This window comes from Pezoporus occidentalis, unplaced genomic scaffold (assembly GCF_034315485.1).
Source record: "Pezoporus occidentalis ecotype Australia unplaced genomic scaffold, CSIRO_AGI_Poc_V1 ctg31, whole genome shotgun sequence".
Taxonomy (NCBI): Eukaryota; Metazoa; Chordata; class Aves; order Psittaciformes; family Psittacidae; genus Pezoporus; species Pezoporus occidentalis.
In genome coordinates this window covers 3,886,830-3,912,618 of record NW_026915052.1, presented here as the reverse complement: position 1 = coordinate 3,912,618, position 25,789 = coordinate 3,886,830, and the positions used below count along the sequence as shown (strand labels likewise).

General features: G+C 39.6%; 1 protein-coding gene across 15 annotated transcripts in view; it reads left to right on the top strand.

Annotated features, from left to right (window-relative positions):
• The window catches only part of CDC42BPB (CDC42 binding protein kinase beta), a 96,336-nt gene that overhangs the window by 32,589 nt on the left and 37,958 nt on the right, over window positions 1-25,789 (top strand). For all 15 annotated transcript variants that reach the window (XR_009966532.1, XM_062628030.1, XM_062628029.1 and 12 more), the window contains exons 3-8: window positions 7,576-7,659; window positions 11,161-11,256; window positions 17,695-17,843; window positions 21,587-21,680; window positions 23,528-23,728; window positions 25,339-25,587. Coding sequence is in view for 14 of the 15 variants with exons in the window: in XM_062628030.1 (XP_062484014.1) it covers window positions 7,576-7,659; window positions 11,161-11,256; window positions 17,695-17,843; window positions 21,587-21,680; window positions 23,528-23,728; window positions 25,339-25,587 (873 nt within the window). In the remaining variant the exon portion in view is untranslated. The remainder of the gene's footprint in view (window positions 1-7,575; window positions 7,660-11,160; window positions 11,257-17,694; window positions 17,844-21,586; window positions 21,681-23,527; window positions 23,729-25,338; window positions 25,588-25,789) is intronic.

Genomic DNA, 25,789 nt, shown 5'->3' with positions numbered 1-25,789 from the left:
GCACCCATGGGTCCTGAGGGACTGGTGGATGAAGTAGCTACACCACTGTCCATCATAATTAAGAAGTGGTGGCAGTCCAGTGAAGTTCTCATTGACTGGAAAAGGGGAAACATAATCCCCATTTTTAAAAAGGTTAAAAAGGAAGATTCAGAGAACTACAGGCTGGTCAGTCTCACCTCAGTGCCTGGCAAGATCATGGAGCGGTTCCTCTTGGAACCTATGCTAAGGCATGTGAAAAATCAGGAGGTGATTTGTGACAGCCAGCATGCCTTCACTAAGGGCAAATTGTGCCTGACAAATTTGGTGGCCTTTTACGGTGAGGCTGTGGCAGTGGTGGATAGGGAAAGAGTAATTGATGTCATCAGTCTGAACTTTTGCAAAGCATTTGACACTGTTCCACGTGACATCCTTGTCAATAAACTGGAGAGACATGGATTTGAGGGATGGACCACTGGGTGGCAAAAGAATTGGCTGGATGGTCACACTCAAAGAGTTGCAGTCAAAAGACACCAGAGACGAGTGGTGTTATTCAGGGTTCAGTAACGGGTCCAGTGCTATTTAAGATCTTTGTTGGTGACATGGACATGGGATTGAGTACGCCCTTAGCAAGTCTGCCGATGACACCAAGCTGTGTGGTACAGTCAACATGCTGGAGGGAAGGGATGCCATCCAGAAGGACCTTGACACACTCAAGAGGTAGGCCAGTGCTAACCTCGTGAAGTTCAACAGACCAAGTGCAAGGGCCTGCACCATCTGGTGTACTGCATTCAGCTCTGAGGTCCCCAACATAAGAAGAATGTGGACCTGTTGAAGCAAGTCCAGAGGAGGCCATAAAAATGATCAGAGGGCTGGAGCACCTCTCCTATGAAGACAGGCTGAGAGAGTTGGAGTTCTTCACCCTGGAGAAGAGACAGCTCTGGGAAGTCCTTCTAGCAGCCTTCCAGTACCTAATGGGGACTTTGAACTGGAAAATGGTAGTTTTAGATTAGATGTTAAGAAGAAGCTTTTTCCTCTGAGGGTGGTGAAGCACTTCCAGAGAAGCTGGATGCCACATCCCTGGAAGTGTTTAAGGCCAGGTTGGACAGGGCTTTGAGCAGCCTGGTCTAAAGGGAGGTGTCCCTGCTCATGACAGGAGGGTTGAAACTACGTGATCTTGAAGGACCCTTCTAACCCAAACCATTCTATGATTCTATAATATACTGGCTAAGGGTGCAGTGAGGCTTAAAAGTGAATATGCAAAATCTAAGCTTCCTGTGGACAGCTGTGCTTAACAGTAAGACACAGAGCTGTTTGTGTGTTTTCCAACTGGTAATCACAGCTGTAGAGTACTGAGTTTAATGTTTTTATGTTCTTCCAGAAATTAACCTGGGGCTTAGTGAGCCTACAGACTGCAATTAAGGCTGTCTCTTTATTCAGAAGCTTTGGTGATTGGTATTAAGTACCCAGCAGGGACTGTGACTTCCTACATCGTAGATTAACAGAATTCATTGCACACAACATATGACACTCCTCATCCAGCTATTCAAAGAGTCAAAGTATTCAGAATATGAAGCAGAAGAAATGTTTTATTAGCTTTGCTTTTCTAGTATGCTGTTCATTCCCCCCCCCCCCCCCAAATAATAAAATTGAAGCAACTATTTTCTGCTGTGGAAAATGATGAAGAAAGAAGTTGCTTTGTTTTGAAAAATGCTTCAAAAGAGCTGGTTGCTATCTTGGTTCTCCCCAGCTCCGTGTCTGTTTGTACGGCAGCACCAAGTTACTATGGTGACAGGCAGGTTGCAAGGAGCTGGAGAAGCATGGTTCATTGTAGTGCTGCTGCGAGGCCAGTCATTTGTCTCTGCAGGCCCCCCCCCCCGACTGCTGAGGAAGAGCTTAGGTGTTATTCAGGGCCTTTATTCTTCTTTTGCAGAGCCTTTCTCGGCTGGCACTTGTGATTTCTTATTTGCAAATCATGAAGATCCATGCTGTGTGCTCAAAAAAATAGCTTTTGCTTAGGAAATGTGTACCATGTTGTATGAACCCTAGGAAAAGACGCTCTGGTTGCTCATTTTAAGTGTAGAACAGACATAGGAAAACTGAGAGCACTGTCCAGACCAGTTTTTCCTCAAAGATGTAGTATTAAAACCGTTAACTAATGAGAAGCATATAAAAGACTTTTTGTATCCAAGACTATTAGGAGCAGTCCTTGCAATGTTTTTCAGTAGCTAGTATCCAAGGTATCAATAGCATGACACAGAAATAGTAAAAGTGGCATAAACAAGACTTAACTGAGGGAAATGACCGTTATATTCAATTATGAATCTGGTAATAAGACATTACGGATAAATTGTTTACAATTGAAATGACATTTTGTCTCTTCTCCCAGTTGAAAGGCTTGTCTAATGCTTCTGCTCAAATGTCTAAAGCCATTCCAAGTTCCTGCCAAAGGTTAATTCATGGTAATTCTACACTATTTTATCCGTGTAATTTTATTGTCCATTAGGCTAAGCAGATCTTTTATCTTTTGTCATCCTTATAACTGATGCTCTTCCTTCCAATTTTGTTTGTAGGTAACAATTATATCCACTTTTTTTCTTTTAAACAAGTAAAGCTTTTCCTTTTCCTATGGTAGTATGAGAGGCTCTTTAGTTCCTTGATCATCTCAATAGCCTGCCTTCACACCTGCTCCAAATAGAGTATTTCTCTGAGGTGTGGCTCTGTGTGCAGTTTCCAGTGAGTCTGTATTTCTACAAAGCACTAATGTTTGCCCATCCCTAGTGGTGTGTATGTGCCTATGACTTCTAGAGTCACGTTTGTCTTTTTAAAAACCATGCGAACATGGTTCCCAAGAAGTCTTTTTATTAACTGTCTTAATTGTTTTCTGTATATCCAAGCTTGCATTTAGATGATTTCTGCACTTTCACACGCCATACTGATTACTGCTTACTAATGCTGATTGTGTCACTCAAAGGGCAGAGTACACTGGTGGGAAGTTCTGTCATATTTGTAGAGGCTTATTTGGTGCCTGATTCTCACCATGTAGGTTTCGTCAGGGCATGAGGAAACGTGGAACATAGATTAGGATGGCTTTGCACACTGCAGCCCTAATGTCAGTATCATGTGGCTTTTGAAGATCAAAATGCAACTAAATACTTCTATAAACCAATTCAAGAAGTAAAATACTAGCTTTTGCCAAAGTCCGAAAATTACATTTTAGCTCTATTGGTTCTTTTTTATTGCAGTACAAGTGAAACAGCTTTGAGGCAAAAAGTACAGGGAAAAAATGGATGGCAGGAATAATACAAATCTGATAGGGTGTTGTGGCTTGTGGTGGTTGTAGTTACCACAGCTGGCTCTCACTTATGCTTTAGCCCCAGTTATCATACATTTTTTGACATAAATATGTTTAAAGTTGGTTGAGATGTAGGCACGAGCCTTCAGGCTTTCTGAAGTCTGTGAGAAAACTACACTTGATCTTTATTGCAGTGTCCCTGTTGTAGTGAATCTTGAGCATGATGAGTCACAGTGACAGTAATCAAATCAGCTGGTAACAGTTTAGACCTATTAAGGGCTTGCCTAGAAAGGGCGGGCAGGCAGGGGGATGTAGTGGTGAGGAAACTCCTGCATCTGGCATTTTTCCTCATCAGTGTTTTAAGACTTGGTAAAACAGAAGCACCTACATCTCTCTACCACACTGCTCTGTGATGGTTTAGTATTCAGAACTCCTGATTCTCCATTCCAACATAGTATAATGAGATACAAGTTGGGTAAGTTTAAATTCGTAATTTGACACAGGTATCAGAGAGAGTTATTCTGGGTCAAAGGTGTGTGGATTAGTTAGCCCACATCCCATCCCTTTGGCCAGGTACAGAGGTGCAGGAAGAGAATCCAAAGACAGAGCAGAGCTGAACCCTTCCAGCAGCGGTGGGTTCAGGGGCTCGCTAACCACAGTGGTCAGTAGTCACTGAGACTTCTGCTGTGTGTGTTACTCAGGTAATTAAGCATGCACTTACACACTGTCTGACTACTTCGCTGTCCACAGCAGCCTGTGGCTGAGTACCAGAACTGTTGTGTGGCAGTAATACTTCCTTAATTAAAATTTTATTTGGTGCTTTTTGATTTCTGTGTTTTGAGAAACAGCAAATAATTGTTCTATATTCACCTTCAAGACATTTATCATTTTGTGTGCCTGTCATAGCTGTTATCTTGTCCAGGCCTGGTATACTTTAGGCTATTAAATGTTCCTCAGAAGTTATTTTATACCTCTGCTTGTGCTTTTTCATTTATTTTTTTCATTATCCTTAACATACTTTTTTTTTCTTTTAAATTCTATTACAGTGTAGGTTATAATAGGCATAGAAATAAAGAATGAACTAATCAAAATTAAATCCTGGTCTTTTACAGCCTGTGCATAATGTAAGCACTTGTTCGGCCAGTTGGCTTTTAAACTTTGAAGATAGAAGCAATGCTTTTGTTCTTAAAGTAGTTATTTGCAGCAGTGTACAAACCTGTATCCTTTAGAATGCCTCTCAACATGGAGTTGTTTTTTTTTTCTTATGTTAGTAGATGTGGTGGATTGGTATGTAGTATAGGAGCCGTCATATTTACAACCTGATATCTTGTATGGTTAGCACAATTGCAATATAAGAGATTTCTGTTTGATCTCACAAAAGCGGTCATGTCACGGTGATTATTATAGTTGAATTTGAGCTATGCCAGAGAAAGGGGAATTAATACAGCAGTAAGAAAAAACAATACCGCAGCATGTCAGAAGCAGCCAAAGCATTATGTGACAATTGTAAACTTAGAAATACTGCCACCTGATGAAGAAAGTAAAAGAAAGATAGCTTGAGGACACACTGAGGTGTTTTACGGAACTACAGCCATAGGATTTCTTGCAATATTACAACAGTATTCTTGCTTATATTACTACTGAGTTTATCAAGGCATAAATTAGTTTGTGCTTTCATGTTTTAGCTCATACATCACTGAGGTTTGGGTTTTGTGAGGCAACTCCTGCACCTTTCAGATTTCTTTTCGGAGATAAAATTCTTGGGCAATTCCCTGTTTTGCTGCATGGTTGTATGAATTTTTCTGCAGACACAAGAAGCTGTCCTGCTGTCACCCTTACAGCTAAAGCAGCAGTATGTTCACTGGTGCCATATAACCACTTAATGTGAAAATATGAGTCAACTTGCCTTTTATTAATTCTACTTTTTCTTCTACAGAAGGCAGTCATCTTCCTTCTGAATGTTTCAATTAAGCTTTTCTAAGCAGTCCCTTTCAGTTGAAAATAAATAGCACTCGTATAGCTAGCAACTGGGGAATTGCTAAATAGGTCCTACAGACTTGGCTTCCTTTTTAGTTTTTTCTTTTTCCAGGCCTGTTCTCATTTTCTACTATTCTAAAATTTGCTCAGCTCCTCAGCTGTGCATGTCCTCAATGCCAGGCTCGCATCATTCCTCAGCAGTGGAGCATGCTTCAAACTTCATCCATCCTCCAGTGCTTTCAGGCAGTGATGGCCTTAAATAAAGTGCAGTAGATGAGTATCTGGGTTCTGAATTGTGCACTATGTTTGTATTTAAACAGTAGAGCAGTTCTAGTGTTGTGTTGTAATGGAACTTGAATAATGCTACTTCAGGGCTCACAGAGCTCTACTTGCAAATTGCTTCTGCCCGAGAGCTTTTGTTTGCCTGCAGCAGGTAATTGCACTCAGTTCTGGACTGTCCCTTCTGTGGAGATGGGGATATTTTCTGAGTTGTCGTGTTCTGAGTTTATAGTGGGTAGTGTCAGCATCTTGCAGTTCCACAAAGCAATTAAGGTACAGTTTGACTTACAGTGTGCTTTCAGCTGTATCAGGGTAATGATACAATTAAGTGTATGGAGAGACGTTGTTACAATGGCTTTTAGCTGCAAGGCCATGGTAAGGCTAGGAGCAAGTCTGTATGTTTTGGACCATTTCTAAAGGCCAGCGTTAAACAGTTTCAAGTGCCAAAGAACCTCGTGTGTTTGGTTGAGACCTCATCTTACTTATCCTGCCCCAATAGCATGAACAGTGTCTGCAGGAGGTGTTTGTAGGCCAGGAGACATTGGAATGTAATGTATTGGTGGATATTCTACATCACTTAGAGAAGCTTCTTCTTAGTGCTGTGTCTTTCCCAGCTGCATTTAAGGCTAGGTTCACGTCTTTCCTGTGAAAGGTACCTGCTTGTTCTTTTCTTAAGGTGGGTTTCTGTTACACGACTGCGTACAGGTGTATGCTAGTTGTCACTCATTTCTTTATGTGACCTGCTGAGTGGAGCTTCATGCACTGAGTGGTGGAGGTTAGGTATGTACCTGCTGAGAGGTGTCTGTCTAAATACGAATGTCCCATTCTTGGGTTACTGGAGGAGCAGTTTCCCCCTTATCTGGAATTTCTTTACTGGGAAGGTGCAGAGAGATCTTATATTTACCTCTTTCCTCCGCAAGACTTCTGACTTTGTATACTGTTGCTCTGCTTGATTCTACACTATTCCAGCCTTGGTTTATACTCAACATCTTAGAGCTGCTATAGCTCCTGAATCCCTTATAGATAAAGAGATTTTAAGCAACAGGAGAGGCAAGCTGATGTCATTCTGTTAGTTTTCCTGCTGCTATTCAGAGCTCTGTTGGAAGCAATGCAAGCTGATTGGTCTTCTGCTTCTGAAATAGAGACTGTCTGAGAAGCAGCAGAAATATTCAAGCAGTCCATGTATGGTCCTGTGAAAATGTTGCTCTCTTAGTCATGATGCCTGCTTTTCTTTAGCCAGCTAGAAAAATTTTGTGGAAATGATGGCTTTACTACAAGAAGAATTAGTTTTGGTCTTGGAAAATTCAAGTCCTGTTCAAAATAAAATCTTTGCATTCCTAAGACTTGAAGTTTTTTTTTTTTATTCTGTTTTTCTTCTTCCACTGTACAGCTCTGTGCACAGCTACTGTTCATAACAGACCTGTCTAAGCAAGTCTAATACACAGGGTGCATAGTAATGTGCTTCCAGCAAAATGATGAATAAGTAAATGGATACTGTTTTTACTTCTTTTTAAATAACTGCATACAGTACATAAAAAAGCATGTTCATTTACAAATATCTTTCAAGTTTCTGAAACCTGAAATGTGACAACAAATTAGTCAAATGTAGTGTATTTCTCCTAACAGCAGCATCTCTTGTTTTCTTAGGCTGCCCTTTTAAATGTTGCCTCATTGGCTGAAGGCATGGCATACAAGCATCGCTTGTTCTTGGCAAACAATGCAGCTTTACTGCACATCTTCATATGAAAAGCTTCATGCTCCTTCTATATCATCGCCCTGTACTTGATCATGAAGCACTTGACCACACATAGTGTGCTGTGCATCAAGCACATGCTGGCAATGTAGGAGAAATATAGAAGGAGCAAAGACTCAAGCTGCAGTTTATGTGTTGATTGCTGATGACTCCTTAGTAACTTACTAATTTGTGAGCATTAAGCTGTTTGAAAACTGCATTTCTCTGACTGTGCTTTTGTGTGAATATTAAGCTGTTTAAATATTGCATTTCTCCAACCTTGCTTTTGTTAAATAAAGATACCTTATTATTTCAGGTTGCAGTTGTTAAAATGAAGTGTACAGAGCGCATTTATGCAATGAAAATTCTGAATAAATGGGAGATGCTTAAAAGGGCAGAGGTAAGTAATATGTTTTTTTAATGCAGAGAATTTTTTAAATGGCATTAGGAAAATTACATTGAAGCTCTTGAAGATTAGGAGGAATCATTTTGTGAACATAGGAGCTGGATTCTTTTTTCTTTTTTCTTTTTCTTTTTTTTCTTAAGCTGTTTTAATGCAATCAAGTCTGACAGTCCCTTCCAGGCATCTGTTGTTCTCAGCACTACTGCGTATTCATTTACCAGACAGTCTGCCCTAGTTCTTAACCTGAATTTATTGGCCAGATTTTTGTTTATAATACAGGCAAGTTAAAGGCTACATGAAAGCTGAGATTGATGCTCCTATGACATTTACAGCTGTATACAAAAACATCAGGAAAGGTCTTTTTTCTCCTGCATTCAGAAAGCATACATTAAGGAGCTTTGGATCCTAGAGTTTGTAACAAGATGTATATAACTGGTGAAACTATAAGTAAATATTTTGGAATCACAGCTTCAGACTCTAAAACAAAATGTGTTAAGAAGGTAGATCTGTTTTAGGAGGGTATTTTTAGTAAAAGGAGTTGTACAGTGTCACAACAAATCATGTAAATGTGAACGGGTATTTAACAGATTAGGGAAGGACCTACTAAGAATATGCCATGGGAAGTGTTCCTTAGTATTCCATAGGAAGTATTCCTAGAATACCTGCTCTTGCATGAGGTAAACCTTATGGCAAGTGTAATATTACAGTCAGCAGGTAAATGAGCAATAGATTTGAAGGGAAAATGCATGCAGTGCATCCATACTTGCAGCAGTTCTGTTAAGGGCAAAGACTAGCTGCTTGCTGAGGGCTGAGCATGCTGACCCTTCCCTGTCCCATTCTTCTGTCCCCTTCTGACACCACCTCCCCCCCAGCCTACCCTTCCTAGTCCCTCCCTTCCTTTTAGTGAGTCATTGCCAGCTAGCTCTTTTCCTGTGAATAAATCTGCTCCCTCTTGTTAAGCCCCTCTTCACCACAGTCTTTGCCTGATTTAGTCACGCTTTGTCCATCAGACCATGCTTTATGGTGGCAGCCACTGCCATTCGGCATTTCTTTGAGCTGTCAGGAGAGTTCACACTCTTGGCTGTGCTGCATCAGCAGTTCTGTGCTAAGCCTTCCCCTGTATGAGAGAAATTCGGTGCCCTTTCTACACAGATTTCAGTTGGGTTAATTAATTGGTCAGTATAGAATTGTTTTAAACCCAAATGCTTGTAGGACTTCTCAGACTCTAATGAAATGCAGCTATTGCTGGCTTACTTCAGTCCTTTTTAAAGTGATTTAATTAAATGACCTATCTAAATACCTGAAACTTTTACATGTAGAGATGTTCTGAGAACACTGCTGCCTACACATTGTCTTCAAAGTGTACAGCTGACTCCTCTTACCCTGTCAGGCAGGCACAACAGGTAGAAGAGGGTAATCCACCAAGAAAAATGTGAGGTGAGCAACAGTTTTCCCAAGTAACAGTCCAGTTAAGTTCTCTTTCCACTGATTTTTCCCCAACTGCAAAGGATAATAAACTGTCTTCTCTGCTATGCCCCATTGTCTTTTCCTGTTCAGTTAGCTGGCTTGATTTGGCTTTTCTGGATAAGCAGAGCTTTATAACCTGCATATCAAGTTCATAAAACATCTGGGCATTAAAATTTCCCAAATGTGGTAAAACTTGTTAGTTTTTAAAATGAAGCCTGCAAGAATAGAGTAGCCTCTTAAGCAGGCAGTTCCACTGAAAAGCAGACTCTCTGTTTTCATATCCACTGTATAAGTGGTCTAAGAAGCACGTTGTTATACTGGTTTGTTTGTTTTGTATGACTCATTTAATGTAGCAAAAAGTTACCTCAATACTGCTTATTTGTGTACTAGCAGCAAGAAAAAAACCATATGGTCAGAAACCACTAAAATACAGTAAAGATTAGTGAGTGTCAACTGACATCCATAAATGGGTTGCAAGTAGATAGGCATGCCATTTATGTTGATAAGGTGGACCTTTTGTATTCGTTGTTCTGACGGCAGAATACATAGTCATTAGTGTATTACTGTTAATAGTTGCAAATAAGTCCTGACTGGCTGATGAAGTAACCTGTCATACTTTTTCAAGGCACGTCTCAAGGCCTTTTAAGCTAGAGTAAGGAGAGGAGGGGAGTTTTATACTTTGAATTCATGGTGCAAAGTGTTCAGCAGCATTACTAGTTTTGAAGTGTTCATAACATTCCCTCGCTATTTGAGGTAGCACAGTGAACTGGATCAAGGAACTGATGTCTTCAAAAATAAACAAACTAGTTTTCTGTGTTGGCAGCCTCTTTGCATCGTGGTGCCAGAAGAACTGAGAAGTGCTGTGCTCTGGTGCTGTGAGCAGAGGATAGGATTACTTAGAGCTGCTGTTGCTGCCAAACTTTTGTAGTGATACTTTGGCCTTGCATTCATAAACCGTTAAACCACTCTCAGTTAACATTTAATTACAGTTTACATTTGTCTGCACCAATAATTGCTAACTTTATAACGTGGCCACAGTATGGTCGTTTTCAGTAGAAATGTAAACTGACTTTTGCTTCCTTAGGGGGTAAACTGTTTGAGATACCTTTACAAGATGCAATCAGTATATGAAAAAACTTAGGCTTCCCAGGCACATTCCTTCTGTAGTACATTTTCGAAGACATCTGGACAAGTGACAATTGACAAACAAACAAAAAAAAATTACTATCTAGAACTCAAACGCTTGAGTCTGCAGCTGCTGAATATCTTCATAATGGCTGTCTGAATGGGTCCTGCGTCTTGACGATTCTGATCCAACAAAAGTGTTAATATATTTTTATAAAGGAGGGCTTGCTTGAAGTTATGAAAGTTGGTTTTATGTAAAGATGTTGAGAAAACCTGTTACACAGAGCTTCCTTCTCTGAAGTTTTGCCATGTACTATTTGAAGTAGAGGAAAGATTATTGAAAATTAAATGCACTATACTGGACAAAGGTAAGACAATAATAGAATCTGCTTATTTCCTATAGTGTGTTGCCAGTGTCTGGAGCTGTAATGTAAGAATTAATCTCTTTTTGCAAAGGTCTTTTTTAGAAGAGCCAGTCTTACCTTTGTAGAGCCATTATCTTTCTGATACAGATTGCAGTGACAAGTTACATTTTTCTGGCTCTTAAAAATACAGTATGGAACGAAGATTCAGTGTTGACTTGAATTGGTTTGTGGGCTTCTTGATGGTTTGAAGGGGTTGTGTGTTGGTTGTGGGGGTTTCTTTTAGTTTGGGGAGGGGGAGAAGGGAGGTGTTGTGTTGTTTTAGGGTTTCTTTATAAGGTTGCAGTCAGGATTAGAGTGACTGAATGCTTGACTCCCAGTCTGCAGAGATTCCCTGGCTTCTCACTTGTGCATACTAAAATCCAATGAATAGAGACCTCTGTTGAGTAATTTTAAATAATCCCATAAAACATCCATATATATTCATCCTGTGAAAACTGCTTGTTGATGTTGACAATGGCTTCTCCCCGCTCTCTTCCTTTAGACAGCTTGCTTCCGAGAGGAGAGAAATGTCTTGGTGAATGGAGATTGTCAGTGGATTACTACGTTGCACTATGCCTTTCAAGATGAGAACTATTTGGTATGTTTGATTCATCTGTCAATGAAAGCTTTAGGTTATGAAAGAATTTTATTTTTGGTACATTTGATATTAGTGCAGTAAATCAGTCTGCCTCATGCCTCACAGCAGTGTTTCAACATTCTTGTTTTCTCCTTGAAGAAAGACTTCAAAGGGACTGACTGTAACTCCAGGAAAGTGAGAAATTCACATAGTACTATACTATATAGAGGTTAAGCACCTTTAACTAATCTATCCTTGTATAAAATATATCAGGCTTAAGTTTAGTGTTTTGGATAATATTGCATTTAAATAATTTGAGAGGTGTTAACTCTAAAATTAAGAAATATTTTTATTTTTATTCTAAATTATCAGAATGTCTTTTGAAGCAAGATTTTCTTAAAAATGGCAAATTTTTTTTAAATTTTGATTTTAAAGATTGTTATACTGGTATTTTAAAAGTCTCAGAAGAAAAAAGTAGCCTATTTCTTAAAAGTATTTAAATACACTTTTAAATGAGCAGATTGGTCATCTCAGTAGCTAGAGAGACTTTAACAACCAACAACTCCCATTACATTTTTTAATGATGGCTTACTAGAACTGTAACATACAAGTTATGTTTACCTTAGTCACAGAAGTCAGAGAAGTCCTGGTCGGGAGCACAGTCAGTAACGCCCCAATGTACTGCAATATACTGAACCATACAGCTTCCATGTGGCTACCTGAGGTGGGGTTTGCAAGCCAGCTATTTCTGTAACAGCTGGCATAGTTGAAATGTGAAAGTTTTCACCTTCTCAATGCTTTTTAGATAGGATACAGTAGCAAGTCATGATTACAAATAAGAAAAATGTTATGATAAAAGGCTGCTAATGAGTTCAGGAACTAAGCATAGAAAAGAGAAAATACTCAAACATTTTCACAGATGCTGAAACAAAACATTATTTTGACTGTCATATTTAAGGTATTTTCAGAATAACAAGCCCATCTAAGCAAATAAGTAGTCAGGTCTTAGACCCTCATTTACAGGATATTTCCATTGAATGCTTTGTGATAGGTACAGGTTTTCAACTTCCCAAAGGCTAGTTATCTCGCACTGCCTCATGAAGATAGGTCATGATTTCAAATTCCTTCAAAACCAAGCAGCCTTCAGACTTGTGTAAGGATAACCTAACTTAAATATAACATATTTCCAAATAGCTTATAAGAATGGAGCTACCTAAGAAAAAAATTAGCTGTACAAGATAGCACGCAGTAGTGGTGACAAAATAAAGAGGAATCTAGTGTTGCTAATACCATCCTGTACAAATCTGCTCCAAGCAAGCTACAGCAGTATGATGCATTTCTTTTCCTGAAGCCTCCAAAGACATTTAGTTTCACTTGATGGCAGAATTTAGATATCTAGCATCTAATTTAAGACCCAGTATCTAAGAAAGCAACCACTCTGTGTGACAGCCAAAGTCAGCAGATTCTCAGCTTGCCTGGGGTCTGGTTCTGCATGCTGCCTTCTAATTTGGTCTGTTACTCAGCATCCATCTCATGTAATTGTCTGGTGCTCACAGAGGGAGTATTTCTGCATCTCAATCACTCTGTTGTAAATGATGCATGAAAAAAGGTGAAACACATCAGGAAGTGACTTTTGTCCAAAAACCTGGACAGAAGGTTCTCTTCCACACCAGTGGTTCACTCATCCAGGGCCTAAAGGATTTCTTTTAGTTCTCTGCTCAGCTTGAAGATGTTTATAGCCATGTTTTTCCACATCTCAGTAGAGTGCTGTTATGTTATAGAACCTGGACAGATTGCATTTACTTTTTAGCTGTGCTGTTAATCTTGATCCTAGTAGAATGGAATGGAAAGCTGAGAACAAAACAAGAACAGGCATCAGAGCTTGATTCTCCAACCTGGTGTGGACATCAGTAATCTGAAAGAGAAAGCACTAGGTTCTGGAATCTACTCCCAGTGATGTTTGTGCATAATAGCAAGTGATCATAGAATCATAGAATAGTTAGGGTTGGAAAGGACCTTAAGATCATCTAGTTCCAAACCCCCCTGCCATGGGCAGGGACACCTCACACTAAACTGTTTCACCCAAGGCTCTGTCCAACCTGGCCTTGAACACTGCCAGAGATGGAGCATTCACAACTTCTCTGGGCAACCCATTCCAGTGCCTCACCACCCTAACAGGAAAGAATTTCTTCCTTATATCCACTCTAAACTTCCCCTGTTTAAGTTTTAACCCACTACCCCTTGTCCTGTCACTACAGTCCCTAATGAACAGTCCCTCCCCAGCATCCGTATAGGCCCCCTTCAGATACTGGAAGGCTGCTGAGGTCTCCACGCAGCCTTCTCTTCTCCAGGCTGAACAGCTCCAACTTCCTCAGCCTGTCTTCATACAGGAGGTGCTCCAGTCCCCTGATCATCCTCGTGGCCCTTCTCTGGACTTGTTCCAACAGCTCCATGTCCTTTTTATGTTGAGGACACCAGAACTGCACACAATACTCCAGGTGAGGTCTCACAAGAGCAGAGTAAAGGGGCAGGATCACCTCCTTCAACCTGCTGGTCACGCTCCTTTTGATGCAGCCCAGGATACGGTTGGCCTTCTGGGCTGCAAGTGCACACTGCCTGCTCATGTTCATTTTCTCATCAACCAACACCCCTAAGTCCTTCTCCACAGGGCTGCTCTGAATCTTTTCTCTGCCCAACCTGTAGCTGTGCCTGGCATTGCTCCGACCCAGGTGTAGGACCTTGCACTTGTCGTAGTTAAAACTTCATAAGGTTGGCATCAGCCCACCTCACAAGCGTGTCAAGGTCCCTCTGGATGGCATTCCTTACCTCCAGAGTATCAACTGTACCACACAGCTTGGTGTCATCGGCAAACTTGCTGTGGGCGCACTCAATCCCACTGTCCATGTCAGCGACAAAGATGTTAAACAAGACCAGTCCCAACACCGATCCCTGAGGGACGCCACTCGTTACTGGTCTCCAGCTGGACCTTGAGCCATTGACCACAACTCTTTGCATGCAGCCATCCAGCCAGTTCTTTATCCACTGAGCGGTCCACCTATCAAATTGATGTCTCTCCAATTTAGAGACAAGGATGTCATGTGGGACAGTGTCGAACACTTTGCACAGGTCCAGGTAGATGACATTAACTGCTCTACCCCCGTCCATCCGTAGCCCCATCATAGAAGGCCACCAAATTGGTCAGGCAGGATTTGCCCTTAGTGAAGCCATGCTGGCTGTCACCGAGCACCTTGTTGTTTTTCATGTGCCTTAGCATGCCTTCCAGGAGAATGTGCTCCAAGATTTTGCCAGGCACGGAGGTGAGGCTGACTGCTCTGTAATTCCCAGGGTCATCCATTTTCCCCTTCTTGAAAATGGGGGTTATATTTCCCTTTTTCCAGTCATCGGGAACTTCACCTGACTGCCATGATTTTTCAAATATGATGGCCAGTGGCTTAGCAACTTCATTTGCCAGCTCCTTCAGGACCCGCAGATGGATCTCATCAGGTCCCATGGACTTGTGCACATTGATTTTTAAGGTGGTCTCAAACCAGTTCCTCTCCTACAGTGGGCGCAAGCTCTTCATTCTCACAGTCCCTGCATCTGCCTTCCAAGACTTGGGTGGTTTTGCCAGTGCCTTTGCCAGTGAAGACCGAGGCAAAGAAGTCATTCAGAACCTCAGCCTTCTCCAAATCCAGAGTAGCCAGTTCTCCCAAGAGCTTCCAGAGGGGGCCTGCGTTGTCGCTAGTCTGTTTTTTATTTGCTACATACCTGTAGAATCCCTTCCTGTTATCCTTAACATCCCTAGCTAAGTTTAATTCTAACTGGGCCTTAGCTTTCCTAACCTAGTCCCTAGCTTGCCGGGCAATATCCCTGTGTTCTTCCCATGCCACCTGTCCTTGCTTCCACCTTTTATAAGCCTCTTTCTGCATTTGAATTTTCCTCAGGAGCTCCTTATCCATCCAAGGAGGTCTCCTGGCCCTCCTGCTGCACTTCCTTCTAGTTGGGATGCAACACTCCTGAGCTTGGAGCAGGTGATCCTTGAATATCAGTCTTGGGCTCCCCTGCCCTCTAGGGCTATATCCCATGGAACCTTACTAAGCAGGTTCCTTAAGAGGCCAAAGTCTGCTCTCTTGAAGTCCAGGGCATTGAGCTTGCTGCACGCTCTTCTCACTGTCCTGAGGATCTTGAATTTGACCATCTCGTGTTCGCTGCATCCAGGGCTGCCCTGGAGCGTCACATTTCCAACGAGCCCTTCCCTGTTGGTGAGCATGAGGTCAAGCATGGCACTTCTCCTTGTCGGCTCCTCTATTACTTGCAGAAGGAAGTTGTCTTCCACACAATCGAGGAACCTCCTGGGTTGCTTTTGCTGGGCTGTACCGTCCCTCCAACAGATGTCAGGGTGGTTGAAGATTCATAAATACAAAACCACATAAGCTGACCCTGAAGCAGAGAGAGACCCTTGGTGTCTTCCCGCACCTAGGGTTGCCATCATTCTCTGGCTGCATGATAAAAGGTTCAGAATGAGAAACATAAAGAGAAGGTAAGCTGTTAGGGTAGAAAAGTAGTAGCTGTCCTTGAGGAGTCTAAAAGTGATAGGGGATTTATGCCCTCTAATATTAGTAGAGCTCACGGTGATGCAGAACTTACGTTTAAGCAAGAAACAGAGTTCTACAAAATGTGTATGTTCTGGAATTCATTTTCTGGTTCTTCTTCTGTAGTTTTAAAATCTTTTAAGAGGCACATACACCATGTGGTAGTGTTTTCTAAACAGCCAGTTCTTAAATGACATGACATGGAAATGCTAGCATGGCTTTTTTCTGGTTCTTGGAGAGCTTTCATAGAGACAGTTTGAGTCAAGACAGGTTAAGTAAGCCTCTGGTGATTTTGCTGAAGCAGATAGAGTGTATGTGAAACACAGTCCACGAATACAACAAATGTGTATGGGACGTCTCTTCCAAATTCACATCTGTTAGTTTTCTGGAGACTTACCAGAAAAATTTTCATTCCCAGTCTGATTCACAAAAAAGGGCATATGTGTGTTTGTCTGCTGTGAGCCTGTTACAGGCTTCTGAGTATTCATGAGAGTATTTTGGTGTCTTGTCTTTCTTTGATTTCCAGCTACTCTCACCCTGTTTGATGTAGTCACTTCCCTGAAAGAAATGCAATTCCTGTAGATTTTAGTGTCAGAGCAGTCTTTATTTTAAACCCATGTGAAAGGAGAATTGCCTCCTGGCAGGAAGATCATTGTGAATTGGAAGATGAATAAAATTTGTCATTCTTATAGAATAGGTATCGCCATCTCCCTCTGATCCAAGTGCCTCATTTCATGGGTCAGCTGAGTTCTTGCTGAGTTATGAACACTGTGGGAGCTGAGGGAAGTTCATTACCTTGCCTCTGACAGGAGGATATTTCAGTTCCCACAGAAAGCTCTGTAAGCTCTCTTAGCTTTGAATTTGAGAGAAAATACTTCAATCTTTTGAAAGGGATATTGTATTGCTAGTTCCTGTCTGTAGCCTTTTGTTTTCAAACATAGTTGTTGCATCTGTACAGTGTTTCAACCTGTTTAAAATTCCTTGATGGGTTGTGCAATACGAAGTGATCAATTTTAACATAAGTGATGAAAAAATCAGATTATGCTATACTTTGAGAAAGGTGGAGAAAAATGGAAAAACCTGTGCCTTTTGGAGTTACTCTTTTAAGCCAAAAGATAACAAGGAAATTATTCGTATTGCGCTTGGTGTTCCTTTTTGAGTTCCTATCTTCTTTAATTTGCTTCCCTTGTGGAAGATCAATGTATGGCAGGGACAGTGGATTGTAGGTTGCTTTACCTAGAGTAGAAGAATAAGATGACTGTTTTGGAAAGCTTTATTCCAGAATAAGCAAAGTTATTTCTAAAATCACGGATCAAATCATCTTGGGAAGTATGGAACAAAGTGGATCGACTGGTAGTACTAGGTAATCATTGTAGTTGAAGTGATTTAGGTGGATATTGCTAGGAAGTAACTAAAACGTAATTCTTGTTTTGTGGTGTGAAAAACCAATAGCAAGTCTAAGTCCTTTTATTTCAAGTCACCCTATCTGTGTCTTTCCATAGATAGGATAATGGCTGATTGGCCTAGGAGGCTGATTATTTTTGCAATGAAATATATGCAGAAGAACATTGATGTTTGATTTTTAAATTTCCCACTGTAGTGCCTCTGGCTTGACAGTGTTTCTGACTTGTCACAGGCACTCCTAATGTATAGTGTTATCAAGTTCCTGCCAGCTATGTTATGCATCCATGATGCGGTATGTGCTAAGATGAGTATTTGAAGATGGTGATGTGATAAGTTTTGGAAGCGTTAGTGGAAGGGTTTTGGGGTTGGTTTTTTTTCAGGGGTTAACTCATGAACTTTTTTGTTTTTTGTTTCCTTACCAGCTGTCTCTCAGTATTTGACTGCTTTATTTCCTCCTTTTCAGTATCTAGTGATGGACTACTATGTTGGTGGTGACTTACTGACACTTCTCAGTAAGTTTGAAGACAAGCTTCCTGAGGATATGGCTCGGTTCTACATTGGTGAAATGGTGCTTGCTATACATTCCATACATGAGCTTCATTATGTCCACAGGTAAGATACCATCTCACTGGGCAAAAAATACATGTATAGTTATATGAAGTTGATCGTAATCATACTGCTTCATATACAGGTGAGCACAGTAGCCACAGGCAAATTACTCTGAGTACTTGCTATATGCTATATAATAGCTGTATAAGCTATTACATTTTAAATACCAAGTTTTGATGGATTGATGTTAGAAGCAGTGACATTTATCTGACTAACCTTTTACTAAAGCTTCTATTTTTAATCAGGCTTCTTGACTTATTCTCAATTCACTTTATGAATATTTATCTGCCTTTGTCCGAGCCAACCTAGAAGTTAGAAGCAGTTTGAATTCTCTGGAAATCTTTAGACATTCTGCAAAATTATACACAGTAAGCCCATGATGATATCAGTGCATCTGTTTACCTGAGGTCATCTTTGAAAAGGTTTTGTAATGAGAAGGCATGTGCAGGTCTAATTGTTTTTCAACACAGGATGCGTATTCCGGATCAGTGCCTACCATCATGCTAACTTAGGTTGTGTTTTGTAGTATTTAAGAATATATAATGTTCCTTGTTGTCTGTCAGAGGAAATGGGTCAGGAAGATAGAGTACACATTTTATGCTGCTTCCTCCAAGAGAAACTGTTTTAGAGGGGCTGCGAGTACTGCATGGAAGGCACTTGATAAATATTTTGTTTCATTATGGCAAGAGTCTTGATCAAGTGAGAATTTCAATCTTTTGTTTGCTTTTCAGATTTAACACCTATGTATAACATGTCAGTTAGGAAGCAAAATTATACTAATTCTGGAAAGCCTTGCAGCTGTCTTGTTATATACTGACTTTATATCTTGATTTCAGTAAACTCGGAGGTTTTTTAGCTAACTGAAATCTGCTTATGGCCATATGAGTAGTTTGATAGTAAGCCACTGAAAGTCCTGGCTGAGAAGTGGACTTCATATATGGCATTGTATCTGGTTTGGCAGGTAAACTTGGCCAGGTCCCTTTACCTCGTTATGCCTTTTATCTTAGTCTGTGAACTAAGGACAGTTTTACTGTCTCCCTTAAGAAATTTATGGTGTAAACCATCAGGTAAGTGAGGTGATTTTTATTTGCAGTTAAATCATTAAAAAGACAGGGAATTCTCAAACTATAATGCTTTGAACTGTTCTGCTTGGACTTTGATCACTGTTTCAAAAACTAAAAAGATAAAAGATGCATAAACTCTGCAATACCCCTGTGAATATTAAATGTTGTGGACTCAGAAGTTTACCAGAGACGTCATTGCACCAATTTCCGAGGAAGGTGGCCTGGCTAAATGACCAGCCTACATTTTTGCATAGGGATGAATGAGTGTCTGTTGGGAAAATAGGAATGAATGGCTCCAAGGCCAAAACATACACTTTGAATAGGAGATGTATGAATGCCCAAGAAGTTACTGCTTGGCAACTGGAATGGATTAGGAGGAAGCATGATTGCTCTGGAGAGGATTTCAAGGGCCATTTAAAGGCTTATATGACCTGTTAAGCCATAGATAGGAAACAGTGGAGCTCGGAGAGAGGCATTAAGCTTTCCTGAACAGCAACAGTGTCCCCTTAGGCAAGCGAAATCTGCATGCAAAGCGGAAATGCAGAGATGTACTGGATGAGATTGGCTCATGCTTTGAATGGCACTGTGAGAAGTGTCCTTTAAAAAAAAATAAAACAAATCTGTGTATAGTCATATATGAGCTCCAGTAGTCCTCTGCAGTTACTGAGCTTGACTTGTGCTTAGGGGACTGTAAGGGAATGTTGACAATATGTGGAACTTAATATTTTGTCTTAATACCGTTAATGAGCAGCAGTATTAGTGAAGTTTCGGTAATTAATCTCAAAGCATTAGCCCTTGATTAAACAGTGTTAAGTCAAGTTTGTATTGGAAAAAAAATATCAGATTGGCAGGATTTTTGCACGTATGAGGACCCTTGTTAAAGCTATTATGATTTTTCTCATGAGTCTCCTCAAGTGTGAAGCTGTGGAATTTAGCACCTTAAAAATCAGACATTGTCAACTTCCACATATATGTAGCAAGGTAGATTAGATTATATGGGTTTTTTTTCTCTACTTCCTAGTAATTCTAGTCTCTTCCTCAAAAATTAAGCTGAAGCTATTGCACATTTTTTATGTTTTTGGACACATGTAGTGGTACTTGGAATTTCCCATTTGAAAGGAAATACAGGATTTTATGGTGCAGCAAGACTGGTGGGTTTAAGGTAAAGCACATATGGTTTTATTATTAATAGATAATATTATTTGAATAAATATATCTAAAAAAAAGCCACAAAGCAACACATTAATAGGCTTGATTATCTTCCTTGGCTTGCTCAGAATAATAATAACATTTGAAATTGGCATGATAATATGCTAGCATACTGGAAGTTGATCCTGGATGTATTGGCTAAAGAAAGGAAAGGAGATGGGCATATGTTATTTTGGAAGACATGGATGTTCTCATTTTTAGCCTGAAGAATTGGTGCATAGCTGAGTTGACTTTAGTTTCTGCACTTGCTCTTTTCTCTTCCTTTCTTGCCCTCTTCTCCACATATTGGCTAGGTGCTCTTAATATCATAAAATCTTTGGCCTTTTTTGAGACTATTAATTAAAACATGTATGTATCAGGACTGTTTTATGAAGTTGTCTGGATGATTGATCTTTTACTGATACTTTGCGTGAATTTGAGAACAAAGTGGTGAAATAAAATTTGATTAATTGGTGGACTAAATTCAGTTAACATGCTCTTCAGTAAATCCTTTTTGGCTTCCTTCCTGGTATCAAAAAGAATATCAAGTAATGAGCTAGAGTAAAATGGGAATCTCTGTTTCATGGCATTTAGTAGCCTTAGCATGTTGTATATTGTTTTATACCTTGATATATATACATATATATATATATATATGTAAAAATAGGAAAGACACTGCTTGATATTGGAGACTTTCTAATATTAGGGTATCCCCTTGAAATGGCATTTTCCTGATCCCAGAGCTGAGGGAATTCACTGGCTTGTAGAGTAACTGCTGCAGGTACATATGATGCAAAGGTTTTCAGGTATCCATAGAAGCAAATGTGCTGTGCAGCAGTGTATAGAAAGTCTGGAATAGCAGATGAAAAATACTGGCCAAATGGAAATGCTGAACAAAATGCAGAGAATCGTTAAAAAAATCTTTCTAGGTAAGAAGTCAGAAGTTAGTTACCAGCTTTGGTGAGAAAAAAAAAAAGGAAAAAAAAAAACAAAACAATTAAAAAAAAAAATGACAGGATTAAAAGATTGCCCTTTCTTTTTCATCTTTCTTGCCTTTAAACAACGTATTGTGATGCATGATCTAGCTGAAGTTGTCCCTGATCATTGCAGAGGAGTTGTACTAGATGACCTTTCAAGGTCACTTCCAACACAAACTATTCTATGATTTTATGAGTATAATCATAAAATTATGTTGATGAAGTAAGCTGCATATCCATTTCTGTCAACATGGCTCACTGTAATTGTTCTGCTTGGTTTTTTGACCATACTTCGATAAACTTTGAGCTTGAAAATCTGATGTAATGCAAGGCTTTAATATTTTAGGCAAAGTTCTAAGTTGTGCAGGAGAGGGTTTTAAGTAGTGCAATAAAAAGAGTTTGCATCAGTGGGTATCCAGCATAAAAATCTTTGTTATTCTGATTCAAGATTAATCTTTACAAGCAGAACTAATACTTCATATTTAAATCTTTTTTTCACTCCTTGCTATTATAACAGAGACATAAAGCCAGATAATGTTCTTTTGGACGTGAATGGCCACATACGACTGGCAGACTTTGGGTCCTGTCTGAAAATGAATGAAGATGGCACAGTATGTATGAAGCAAAATTTAATTATAGTGGGGATTTTTAAGTGAGTTACTTAAAGCTGTTATTCGTTGTCAGTGTGCATCGGGAAGGTCGTAGGTTGTAAGCTTATTGACATGCTAAAAATTGAGGGAAGAGTATAACCCAACATACTTATAAATCATTTTTGACATCTTCATCTTCTTGCTACTTTTTAACCTTATCTCTTGTTAATATTTTTCACTCACTTCTTTTGCTACTGGCCTTTTGAGTTCTCCTGAGATTTTTATGAACTGTCCAAAGACCCTTTGTTAAAAAACGATAGACATTTGATACTATTTGTGTTGGAATCACAGGTGTCCAGGAACCTAGAAGCCATGCTAGACCTGAAGTGCGTGTCATTGAAAATGAGAACACAACTAAGCACAACCAGAACTTAATCTGGCTACAGCCATAAAAGACAATAAAAAATTATATTAGCAACAAAAGGAGGGCTAAGGAAAATGTCTCTTCTATATTGGATGTAGAGGGAACATAGTGAAAAAGTATGAGGAAAAGGCTGAGGTACTTACTGCCTTCTTTGCCTCAGTCTTCAATAGTAAGACTGGGTGTTCTCCATGTACCAAGCCCCCTGGGCAGGAAGACAGCTCAGGGACAGGGTACAGCATGAAGCCCCCATGCAGCCTCTTCTCCCAAGTAAGAAATGATAGGACAGGAAGAAATGGCCTCAAGTTGCACCAGGGGAGACTGGGTATGATGAAAAACTTCTTCACCAAAAGGGTTGTCAACCACTGCAACAGGCTGCACAGGAAGGGGTGGAGGAAGCACCTCTGGAGATATTTAAAAGACATGTAGATGTAGTGCTTAGTGACATGGTTTAGTGGTGAACTTGTGAGTGCTGGGTTAATGGTTGGACTCAGTGTGATCTTAAAGGTCCTTTCCAGCTTAAATGATTCTGATTCTGGCAATTACTAAGCAGTTTTATATGCCTTTTAGAAATGGAACAGCACTGTTATGGTAATCTGCCATTTTGTGCACTATACTGGATACACCCCTACAAGATAAATCACTTGTGATGTTTTTTTGTTTGTTTTGCCTAATTTAGGGTGCTTCCAGAGGTGCCAGTCCTGCCAAAGTATGGCATGTAACAGCATTCATGCATTTTGGCACAAACTTGACTCTTGCTGACATTCTGTAGTCATAAAATGCCTGCCAAGGATTTACCATGTTAAAATGCAAAATAAATTGGAAGGAGCCATTATAACTCTGCATGAAACCTGAAAACATATTCCTAAAAATTAGAGATGCTCTGCTACTGCCCTGATGGTCAGGGCTTCCTTACTACTTGGGCACAGGGCAATTTCCCACATCACCCCTGTGTTGCATCCAGTTACATATTATGCAGTAAGCGTTTAACTAATTTCTGATATAATAAAAATAGGGGACTACTTGCCTGAGGACCTTGTTTTATGATCTTCAAATGAAACTGTAAAATTCAGGCACAGGACTTGAACTCCCTACTTACTCAGTTTTAATTTCAACTTCAGGCAGCCAATTGCAATTTTAAAGTATTAGACACAAAGGCAAACTATGTTCTACTTTTATCTGTCTGCTTTTTTAATGGCTGTGATTATTTTGAGTTTCTGCTGTGTTCAGAATAAAACATCAGTAGATTTTTATGTAGAAGTAGACTGGAACTTACTCTTTGCAGTCTTTGTTACTTTCTTAATATTTTATTTTGTTGCTGTGAATTTATAAATCTCCTCCATTTCCAGACTCATGTCATGGTGTCTCTGTTTATCAAAAGAACTATTGTGTAAGTTGCTCAGAGAACCTTAAAACTTACGAGAATTGTGTTTACCTTTTCTTTAAGGTACAATCATCAGTAGCAGTGGGTACGCCCGACTACATCTCCCCTGAGATACTGCAAGCAATGGAAGATGGAATGGGAAAATATGGGCCTGAATGTGACTGGTGGTCACTGGGAGTCTGCATGTATGAAATGCTGTATGGTGAAACACCCTTTTATGCAGAGTCATTAGTGGAAACCTATGGGAAGATTATGAATCATGAAGTAAGAGCTATACTAAGTGTTTACAGAGAAACTGTTATCACTTAAAGATATTGAAGTGACAGTTCTTTGCTTTTTCATGTTGTTTTAGAACCATCTTGTGTAGGTTTGTTGGTTCAGGTTTTTGCTTCTCTGAACTGCGGAAATTGAATTCTTTCTCAAACTGATGTTTTTTTTCTGTAAATGCTGAACTTCATGTCAAAAAAATTAAGCAGACATCACAAAACTAAAATTAAACCCGACTCTTCTGTTAGGCCCCTTGAAAGTTTCCTCTGGATTGCAGTAGAAATGAAGTAATGCATTATTTACACAGCTGTGCACATGTTCTGTAACACTGGTAACAGTACAGAAAAGGGAACAGGTAAGTCAACCAGTGTAGACATGAGCTGCATGAAGAAGATGAGGTTGGGGGAAGTTGCCCAGAGTGGAAGTGGTAGAAAAACATGAACTGCATGAAGAACATGAGGTCGGGGCTTTGTCCAGGGTCAAAGTGGTAGAGAAGCGACAGAACTTTTGGGTTCATTTTGAATATTAAAGAATAAGTGTAAACCAGTGCATGATGTACTTTCAAATGCTTTATTAGGAGGATGTGTTTGTATGCCTAGTCATCCTAGGCAGCTAGAAGCAGTTACAGGGTATGTTGTTGCATTTTCTTCTCCCCACGATGAGTGCAGTTAGCTGGTGTTTACAATGCTGTGCTCTCACAGTGAAGCAGTGATGAATAAGACATTAAATTTTTGCCAGAGATTAAACTCTTGGTGTGATGAATATTAACATCTCTCTTACTTTAATTTCTTCAGTTAACTAACTGGTTGCAAATGTAGCTATATATATGTTATATATATATATATATATACACACAGATATATATTTACACACACCATATATATATGTACACACACACACATGCTATTGTCCTTTACTGGAAAAAAAACAAAAAACAAAACACAAAGGTCATCTTGACTATACAGTGGTAGTATTGGTAAGCTAAAATACAGAAAAAGGTTTCCTGATTTTTATGTAGAATAATTTCAGATGTTAGTAGTAAGTACAGTTTTTAGATCTTCTGTTTGTTTATGTTAATAATAGATGATGTTTTGCAAAAAAAAAAAGTATTTAGCCTAGAAATTAAAAAAATGCATCTTTAAGTATAGCAGTGTTTTGTAAAGAATTGACTACTGTCATGGATTTGTAAAAGTTTAAATCAATAAAATTTCAAGGATTTGAAGACATCAAATGTCTTCAGGGGATCAGTGAGGGTCTGCCTTTACCGTATGATCTTTAATGTATTGTAGTGTGTCAAAATTCCTGTATGTCTTTAAAAAAAGAAGACTTTGCTTTTTCCAGTAGAGTTACTGTAATTGCAGTTAGTTTCAAACAGATCTGTATTAAGGAAATTGAGAAATGATTACTTGTCCTCAAAATCCATTTTAAGACAAAATTCTGTCATTGAATATTGTACTCTGCCACTGCTTGCTGGAACTAGAACAACGTCTGACTATTTGGTTTGAATGCTGTTGGTGTAATTTAGCACATTCCTTTTGAAACTGCCATTGAAGGTTCTGGAATGGATTCCTTCTCTAAAAATGTTTCTGTTTTTTTTTTTTTTCTAGGAACGATTTCAGTTTCCATCGCATGTTACAGATGTATCTGAAGAAGCAAAAGATCTTATTCAGCGACTTATCTGCAGTAGGGAGCGTAGACTGGGACAGAATGGAATAGAGGATTTTAAGTCTCATGCGTTCTTTGAAGGACTTAATTGGGATAACATCCGAAACCTAGAAGCACCTTACATTCCAGATGTTAGCAGTCCTTCTGACACCTCAAACTTTGATGTAGATGATGATGTATTAAGAAATCCAGTGAGTCTTTCTCTTAAATACTACTGATGAGAATATGCAAGCTAAGGTCCTTTCCAACCCAAACCATTCTATGATTCTAAATGGTAGCATTTGCCAGAATTGACTGCTGTTACATAGTCCAAGCTAAACATATTTAGGTGGGAAGAAGAAACAAAACCCTTAGTTGTACTTTTAGTTTAAACCTTTCCAAGGAGCTAGTTTT